Here is a 9765-nt window from a genome sequence, read left to right as displayed (position 1 = left end):
GTCTACACTCCTTTGTGACTGATTCAAGGTGGAGAACAAGCAGGTATCAAGGTGAAACCTGTAAAAAAGGTTCCAAACAAACTCTCGGCAGGACCAGCCCTCAATATTTTCCAAGCAGCACACAGAGATATATTGTGAAGTATGTACGAAAATAGAAATTACATTTTGGCAACGCATACATCCAATTTCAAAGACTACCTTACAGTTACTATGTTCCTTATTTTAAAAGATATCTCATGAAAGATTAAATAAAAGGGAAAAAAAAGCACATGTGGCTAAACCTGCTGTTATGCATGTTCTTTCTTCACACTGCTTATAGACACTGTGGGTAACAAGCCTGCTTAATCATGTGATATCCCTTGACCCAGCAGATTGAGTCACGGGACTGACTTGTTATGACGGCTATTGGAATGCAAGAAGCTTGAGTCAGAGGTGACCCACCAACCAGAGGGCTATTTCTTGGCTGGCAGTCACTTCCTGGAGTGTCTACTGGTTGCCTGGCAACTGTCCCCTGCCAAGAATTAGTCAGCCGATGATGGGAATAGAAAGGACATTTTAAAAAGATGTGTTGGGGAAAAAACATCAGGACAACAGGGATTTTTTTTTCTCAGCCCACTGAGATGTTTATCTGATTCAGCTGCCGTTTAAGAGAAATGAAGGAAATTGCCAGACCAGTGAAATATTTTGCAAGGTTATGCTATTCATTGTTAACAGGATTTTAATTTGATTGAAATGATAATAATCTGCAGGACTTTTCTCATTTGATGAACTGACTGCAAAGCTTATGAATACATTTGATTCTGGTATGATTGCTGGAAAATGTAAGTCTCCTGTTAACATACTTGTGTTGACCAATAGGTTTATATACAGTTGTCATATGGTACTGGAAAACATGGAAAAGTCAGGGAATTTGAAAATCTTAATTTCCAAGAGTGAGGAAATGTTTACATTTTTTAAGGTATGGGTAAACCGAGTCCATGCAGTCAATTACCAACATATGAACTGCACCTATATAAAACTAATGCAGTGTAATGCAAGAGCCATGCAATCAATCCTCCCTTCAAGAGGATTTGTTTGCGAGAGGATCAGTTTGAGAGAGGTGTCAGCCCTGCTGTTTTCACAGTACGTTAAATTAGCTGACTACAGTGCTACAGCTGTGATTATAGCAGATAATATGCCATTGTAACACTCTACATCATTCAGACAATTGGTAAAACAATAGGTGAATGGACAGTAAGCAGTAAGTTTTTCATAAGACATTTGTCAGACTTCCTGTTGTTCTTGGAGGGCTGCTACTGGGGATCTGACTGCTGTTTTAAATCACTTCCTCCTGATGAAATTGTTTGATTTCATCCACTGTACAGGTGAGACACGGTTAGGCTATTAATATTTTAACTTAATTAATAAAAAAAACTCGTTAAAGGTCCTACATGTCTGAGTGAGAGTGCCACACCCGCCGACAGTGCCTACATTGCGAGAAAGTGAGGAGCGATTGGACAAGTATCACCATGGCAATGCAATGACGTCTTCCCCCTTGCTCTAATTGGAGGAAACCCCGTGGCCCCAACCGCTGCATCGTTCCAGTCTGTCAAACTATCCCCGACGGTCCGCCTGCTCCCCCGCGCTAAACAACTATTGGCCTCCATCGCTAAATTTTCTTGTCAATCAAACGGGAGTTCAGTCTGCAATTGGAGGGTTGATTCAAGCTTGCCCCGCCCATTTTTAGCAAGCTCAGTTGGATTTTCGCTGCCACTGCCTTTCCTTGCCTCTCTGCCCAATCTCTCTAATCGGACCAATTTGTGGAGCAATTTCGAACCTCAGTAGGTGAGAACCAATAACTACTCCAATTTTTTTTCTTTTCCATTTACTTGTTCCACCGATGTAAACTGCTAATCTGACGAATTTGGCTCGTTTAATTTATCCAACAGTTACGGTAAGGTCACATTTTGCATGGGAAAGGAGTGGCCCGTGTAGCTTACGCCAAGTAGCTTTGCTAACGTGCTAACAGGCTACACCAGACAGCTTTGTGGCGGATTGTCGTGAGAAACAAGGCTGCCAGCGGATCGCCACTCCCGATGCTCACAGCCTAGAAACAGTTAGTCAGCCATACTGCAATGGATGAGAATCTATTATACCATTGTTAGGGTAAGGTTGAGGAAGCGAATTTTCAATTTCCTATTTTATTTCCGCCGTTATTTAGATCGTGCCCTTGATGTTCTCCGCCTAATCTTATGATCTCATATTCGCAGCTTGTCACATCGTAGCGGGAATAACCTCACCGTTCCCTTGCTACACCCATTCTTCCCTGACTGTCACATTCACCCGGATTACTGACCCACCAACCCCCCAAAATATAATAAACTATGGATAGACCGGATCTTATCCAGAAGGCCAAGCTGGCGGAGCAGGCTGAGCGCTACGACGACATGGCAGCCAGCATGAAGGAGGTCACAGAGAAGGGAGAAGAGCTGTCAAATGAGGAAAGGAACCTGCTGTCCGTCGCCTACAAAAACGTGGTTGGGGCGAGGCGGTCCTCATGGAGGGTGCTGTCCAGCATCGGGCAGAAGACCGATGGGACCGAGAAGAAGCAGCAGCTGGTCAAGGAGTATCGGGAGAACGTGGAGAAGGAGCTGCAGGAAATCTGCAACAACGTTTTGGTATGGTGGTGTTTTCGTTTTCTTTCTAAATCTGATTCTTGATTGCTTGTTAGGATCTAGGCTACCCTCTTGTAAAATCCTTTCAAATCAGTATTGATTCACTACGTTATTTTTAATGTAACGGAGTAATACCCACTCTTAATTGTTCACGATGAGGCAACATTTTTTTGCCTGTTTTTATGCAATACATTGAGATGAAACGAATGCATTACAGGCCCTAAAATGAACCCTCCCTCTACAGCAATTATTTAATCTTTTTGAGGAAGTCATTGATTTATTCATCATTTCCTAGGCGACAGTTTGTTGTGCTGTTGAGCAGTACAAGGCTTTACTGAGAGGTGTATTGGGCGGCAACTATCTTTGTCATCGACGAATTATTTAGTGTATTAAGAAATCAAAAATGGTCATCACGTTGCCCAGTGCCCAAAGTGAGGTGATCACATTGTCCAGTCCATCCAACAGTCTAGACTCTTCCTTTTCTGTGATAGATGACAAAACAAACAACAAATTCAAATATTTAAGAGGCTTGAAACAAACAAATGTTTGATATTTTTGCTTGAAATTAGACTGATTTTGATCATTGAAACAAATGTAGCATCTCTATGGGTGTTCCTAAAACAAAAACAACCATTATAATCTACATGATTGAAGGATTTATTGAAGTACTGTTATACTGGTGGTTATACTGCTTTTTTTTTTTTTTCATTTAAGTGTACTTAATGAACTTAGAGCGGATATATACTGTCTGTATTGCGAATCTGTTCAGGCAACATGCACTTAAAGGTGAGCACAGCTGTTAGTTTTCATCACACATCTGTACACTCAGCAATTCTAGTGACAAGAGATTATTTTAGTGTATCAAGTGACACTCTCCTGTTTCCGGTTAGCTCCTCTGTTGTATTCATATGGCCTCTACTGCCGGAGAGGACAAGGAAGTATTATGCAGTCCTCCCACAGTTCCCACCTCATGGGAATCTGTATTTTGAACAATGGACTTGAAACGCTTGGAGGGTGTGAACTGACATAATAGTCATAATGACTGCGACACCATCAAGGTGTGTCTGAATGGATAGAGAGACACATGGGGACTCACACACAGGAAAGACAAGTGCTGTGCATTCACGTAGTCCCAGCTGGCAGTGAGAAGCCCAATTTGGGCAGTCAAGTGCAAGTATTTACATGTATGAATAAACAATTCCTACTCTGTAAAGCTCAGTTTTCACTGATCAACAAAAATGACACTTTGGCGTTAACCACATACTGAAACAAATAATGCTGTACCTGATGTTTGAACTAGATGCAGACATTGCACTCACCATTTCAAGCATAGCCTGGGGGGGGGGGGGTGCGCTTTCACCTCTTGTTTAATCTAGCACAGCAGCAGGGATTGGTGCTTTACATTATTTCTAGCCTGCCTTTATAGTGGATTAGAAGAGATCTGGGTGGATGCTTAGCTGTAAGATTGTGATAATTTCCCTGAGCTGCTGTCTCCACTGAAAAGCTGCAGAGGCTGTTCACTTTCAAGCAGCTTCCCATGCACGGTCCTGAGAGTATGCACTTGCATGGTCATGACTCAGCCTTCAGTATCTTTTTCAGTGAATGTTGAACAGAGGGTGTGTCAGGTCTCTTGTTGTAGCTTGTCTTCAGAAGCCTGATAAATTGGTTATGCACCCATGAAGCCTGGAACGTACAGACGGCAGTAGTCAAGTAGGGCTGCACAATCTAGCATCCGGTTCCACAAACGTGCACATGAGTGAACGTCCAAAGTTCGTACCTGGTGTGTGTCTAAACTAATGTATTAGCATTTGCTTGTTTGTTGCTTGTTGTAGCTTTCCGTACAAATCACTTCCCTTGACATGAACTTGACTCTCATAAGTATGTGCACATGGATTGTTGCAGACAGTAGGCACACACCCAGAGAGGATGTCACGCACTAGTCGCTATTCGAACCCTGCTGGGAGCTAAAGCTGCTTGTGTACCCCTCTGTCTGATTTCCTGGTCAACAGACGGGGGGGGAATCAGACATATTTGTATCTCTGCTGATGGCAGATGCTTACAAAAGTTTCCGTTCACACATGGGGGGGAATGTCTTTAGCTGGATTTAGACGGACTATATACTGTCTATTGACACATAAAACTCAAGAGCAAATTAGATTGTATAAAAATATGTTTCTGGTTCTCCCAACTGACTTTCCTGTATAGATTGTCTCATATCCTTGGAGTCTTCAGAGTTAAACTCAATTCAGTTTTCATTGACTGCCACATGTTTTTCATGTTCAGTCTTTATTGTGTATTGTCATATTTCCTTAATTAAGGAATGCGGGGGGGGGGTATCTAATCCATTTAGACATGTGAAGTTACTCGCACACAACTGGTCAGATATTTATCCCACAACATTGTTTGCACTTTCTTGTGAGTGCTGGTGACTGAAATCAGAGCTTTGTGTGAATGCACTGAAAGCAAAGCGACTCTCTCTGTCCATTGTGCAGAGCACGCAGTGAAAGAGGAATGCTTAGCACTTGAGACATGTGCATGTTTTGGCGGAGCCAATCTTTGTGTCCGTAAATGACTGGGAGTGGCTGCTGGAATAGGTTTGGCTCAGACAAGGCCGCCTTCTCTCTGCCAACATTTAAGGAGGACTTATTCTTATTAAATTTGAGGGGGTGGTTAATCTGATCCCTGAATCGGTTAACTTGACCATCAGCTGTGATTTTACTGGTACCAATTCGCTTTAGTAAGTTTACTACAGCTTACCGCTGAAGTACTCCTTCATGATAAAGACTAGAGGCAGAGCTTGAATTTGAAGCAGCCTGTCTCTATTTGGACGAGTGCTCTGTGTATTATAAAATCACAATGTTGGCCTGTATAATGATATACCCACAAAAAGTAATCATTTTGGAGAGGACTGAACAAGTTTGTATGTTTGAGCTTAAAAATGCACATTTCATAATTATCAGAACATTTTTGCATTTTTATAATAACTATGCAAGTCGACTATTATATTGCATTTGCAAATATTGTATCACAATATGACTTTCACCAAATTGGGAAATACTTATTACTTAAAAGTTTTAATGCCACAACTGCAAGGATAGACCTCGTTTGTTTGTAGCTTGCGATGTGATCTCAGTATAATTGGAAGTGTGGTCCATCCAAGCAGTGCTGCTGTTAGTCCGAGACTACAGTAATCAAAGGCTTGAGTACATTTCATTTATGAAACAATGCCAGGAAGACTCATTTAAAATTATCAATACAGTGTCAGTATGGTGTGTGTGTGTGTGTGTGTGTGTGTGTGTGTGTGTGTAAAATAATGGTGGAAGGAAGACAGTTGGACGCACCAGAAACCTGGCTCCATGACAATTTGTGACTGTATTAGCTGAAATTGAGATTTTGTACATGAGGCTTTGTGATTCTGTGCACCTGGCCTCTGACTGTGCTGAATCGTACCATAAACCACTGAGCTGTGCAGCAAGTCAGAGCAAAGGGAGTAATGATAGCTGGGGAATGCATGCTAGTTGTACTTGTATAGGTTGAAAGCCGTCCAGGTGTGGTCATGCACCATCATGTAACATGTGTTTGTTTGTGCTTATTTGGTCAGTGTGCTTGAGTTCTCTCTAAATGATCAGAAGGTTATTCTAAATGTTTAATCATTTCATTGAAATGGTATAACTCGTTTTTTTCTTGTCTCAACAGAAACTGCTGGATAATTATTTAATTGGAAACTCTACAAATCCTGAGAGCAAAGTCTTTTACCTAAAGATGAAGGGCGACTACTATAGATACCTTGCTGAAGTCGCTGTTGGAGAAGACAGAGCAAGTAAGTTTACTGTTACATTTAAGTTTTAAAAGTAAATCATAAGTCGTCAGTTCCCATTCTTTCTCCTTTATGGTTGGTCCAGTGGTGAGTCTTGCTATGCTTCTTTCTTTTTTTTTTTAAGTTTTTTTTAAATCTGCATGTACAAGCTTTGAATCTGGGCCACTTCACACCCCAATTAGGAATGTGTCAGATTTTATTTTGCAAAAGGCTGGAAATGATGTCATGGGCTGTGTCACAGTCGTGTGACCACCACAATGCCCTGCCTCATACAAGGTTGTAACAGGAGTAGATGAAAGTGTGCTGAAAGTAAAGATCCACTCAGGAACTTGGTGCTGATACAAAAATGTTGACAAATTTGGTGAATGATAAAGCAATGGCAGCATATAAGACCCTGGTATCACATTGCAACGTCTTTCCTCTGAGTCAGTCAGGTCCTACACACACACTCACACACACCCTTCTTCCGTCCTCTTTCTGCCTACCAGCATCTCATTCCACAATGTACTGTGTTTTAGTTCGCTGCTTATGTTTACTCTCATTACACCTTAAGCGAACGGAACCGTTGTTTATCTGGAAATAGACTCAAGTCCCGCCTTTTTAGGAAGACCATGGCTTGATTGTTTGGTGTGACAATGGTCCAGAGAACGTTTCACACTGTAATTTTGGTTTGGACCAACCTGGAAAGGCAGAAATAATTTTTAACCTTTTTTTCTCTTGAAAATCCCTCATCTTCCTGTTGCGAGCTAGAATAGATGATTGGTGTGACCCTCACATTCATGGTTAATACAAAGCTATGACTTGTGTGTGTCTTTAAACAGTATTGCCAGAGGTTGACTTCAGTGTTAACCTTGCGATATCCATCATATGTGCATGCTTCGACAATAATATGTGATGCCTTACTCTTTCCCCAGAGACCATTGAAAACTCGCAGACATCGTACCAGGATGCATTTGACATCAGCAAGACTGAGATGGACTCCACACATCCCATCCGCTTGGGCTTGGCGCTTAACTTCTCTGTCTTCTACTATGAGATCCTCAACTCCCCTGCAAAAGCCTGTGAACTGGCTAAAGCGGTTTGTGGGCTTTTTAAAAAATGTTCGGCCCTTCACATGGTGTCATCAGTTGTTCGAAGTATCAACATTCTCCTGTTTGCTTTTGCAGGCATTCGATGATGCCATCGCAGAGCTTGACCAGCTAAATGAGGAGTCTTACAAAGACAGCACCCTTATCATGCAGCTCCTCAGAGACAATCTGACAGTGAGTGTTCACTGCTGCAAAGCTTTTCTCTTCTTCTGTCCAAAGTTTTCAGTATGTCTCAAATATGAAGAAAAACAAGTGTGTGTGTGTGTGTGTGTATACAGGGCTGCAAATTAAGCATCAGTTTAAACTCTGATAATGACCATATATTGGAGAAGCTCACAGTTGAAAAACACCAATAGTGTCCTAATGTGTCTGCGACTATTCTATTTTTTATTTATTTATTGATATTAAAGCATTTGTCTCTCTCTCCTCAGTTATGGACATCAGACACCAGTGCTGATGACGCCGACACTGGAGAAGAGAAAGTGGCTAGCGATGCTGTCAACTAGAAATTACAAGCCCTTGTTGTTGGGGGCCATCTCCAAAAACTACAAGAAAAAAAAAAAAAAAAAAACTTTTTACACATCCTTCATTCCTTATTGCTCCACTCAAACATTCTACCAATGAAACCCATTGCTGAAAAGAGTTGTGTAATATGAAAACATGGAGAGAGAAGAAAAAAAAGGTCTTTTCACAATTCAGATTAGGACATCCTCTGATGAAAAGAGCAACCCTCATTCCTTCGGTTTGTGTTTGTCCTGGCCTTTCCATTCGTGCAATTTCAGCTGTAGAGAAGTATTGATAGCTTAACTTGGTATTAAACTCCTAGCTCAATTTAAAGGCAGAAAACCACAAGTCCAAACAAACTGGAAGCTCACCAACAGAGGAGGTTTTCCAAATAAGAAACTAGTTCCCCTCTTAGTTTTTCAGTACGTCTGTCTCAAAACAGTCAAGTGGTACGGTTACAGTAACTGAAAGCCAACGTCAGATATGTTCACACTGCAGGGAAAGTCAGTGAACCGTACATGCTGGCAACAAATGGTTAATAATACAGCCAAGTAGTGCCCATTGGATAAATCCTCACTTTGTGCCCTGGTTATGAAGCCACTCTCTCTTTCTCTCGCTCTCTCTCTCTCTGTCTCTCTCTCTCTCTCTCACTACTCAAGCATGTCTGTTCAGGGGCTTTTTAATGGGAAGAAGACGATTCTGTCATTGCATGTCTCTTGAGATATTACACTGGAATGGGAACAAATGCTGTAACACACACAAGTCCCATGTGTCAAGTTAAATAGTTTTCAATGCAGGTTTGTACACATCCTGAAAGAGGGTGATCTGTTAGTTTGTCCAGTGATTGTCATTAGAGATTTGGACCACTATTGTTTTGCTATTCAATTGTAGTCCCCAAAAGCCTTGTGGAACCGTTTGAATCCCTATGTATCAGCTATGTTATCATGAATAAAACATTTTATAAACCAAGCTCCCTTTGTTCTGTGTCTGCTTCTTAATGTGGGTGGAAGTAGGTTTCTTCTATTCTTTGTTTTTAGAAGGAGTAAAAAAAAAAAAAAGTTTTTTTTTTTTTTACTGATAAGTATTGTAAGGGAATTCAACTAATTTTTTTGGGACATTTTTTGTTATTTTTGGACCATCAAATTCTACTTTCGTGCTATATTAGGGAATGCTTTTTTTTTCATTGTTTCCTTAAAATGGAACTGCATGAGCGCATCATTTGAGCAGCAATGTTCTAGCATCATAAATGAAGCATTGGCTGCATTACTGGGGGGGGGGGTGCTGCATGTATTTTCAGTAAATTCTCAAAAATGATCAATATAGGCAACTGGACTCACCTCTTGTAAGTGAGCAACCTATATTGATCCTTTTTGAGAATATACACATTTTCAGTAGATGTTACCTTACATATTTGTACTGTACTCAGTGTGGAAAATGCATGCTTCCTCTTTGATTACATAGACACTTTGAAACCCTCCTGTTACCTCAGGTGAGGACGTGACCTTTCACCTATGTCTGCCTGTATGTTATGTGGATTATGCAAAAATAAGGAATCCAAAATAAATAATATAAAAAAGGGAAACTGTTTATATGTTTTGTGCCTTAAACAAAGATCAAAAATATCAGAATGGACAACAGACATTATTCTCAGGGACCATACTCAACATTAAACTTGAAATTAAATGTCTTTTTTTTTTTTTTC

The 9765-nt window shown here is 40.8% G+C and overlaps 1 protein-coding gene across 3 annotated transcripts; it reads left to right on the top strand.

Annotated features, from left to right (window-relative positions):
• The first annotated feature begins 1668 nt into the window (after positions 1 to 1668).
• On the top strand, positions 1669 to 9032 carry LOC147246546 (14-3-3 protein beta/alpha-1-like). 3 transcript variants are annotated; one of them, XM_086183655.1, is made up of 6 exons: positions 1669 to 1824; positions 2250 to 2657; positions 6351 to 6474; positions 7386 to 7549; positions 7638 to 7733; positions 7991 to 9032. In XM_086183655.1, exons 2-6 carry the CDS (start codon positions 2364 to 2366, stop codon positions 8063 to 8065), a joined length of 753 nt encoding a protein of 250 aa, XP_086039781.1. In that variant the 5' UTR covers positions 1669 to 1824; positions 2250 to 2363; the 3' UTR covers positions 8066 to 9032. The 3 variants fall into 3 exon arrangements, with proteins under 3 accessions (XP_086039781.1, XP_086039782.1, XP_086039783.1); XM_086183656.1 differs by having other exon boundaries at positions 1730 to 1820; XM_086183657.1 differs by lacking the exon at positions 1669 to 1824 and adding an exon at positions 1929 to 2145.
• Positions 9033 to 9765: the final 733 nt, after the last annotated feature.

The sequence above is a fragment of the Aulostomus chinensis genome, chromosome 17 (genome assembly GCF_037954235.1).
Source record: "Aulostomus chinensis isolate RoL2024-O1b breed Wild chromosome 17, RoL_Achi_v1.0, whole genome shotgun sequence".
NCBI lineage: Eukaryota > Metazoa > Chordata > Actinopteri > Syngnathiformes > Aulostomidae > Aulostomus > Aulostomus chinensis.
Note: the sequence above shows the minus strand (reverse complement) of the source record. Positions and strands in the feature narration are given on the sequence as shown.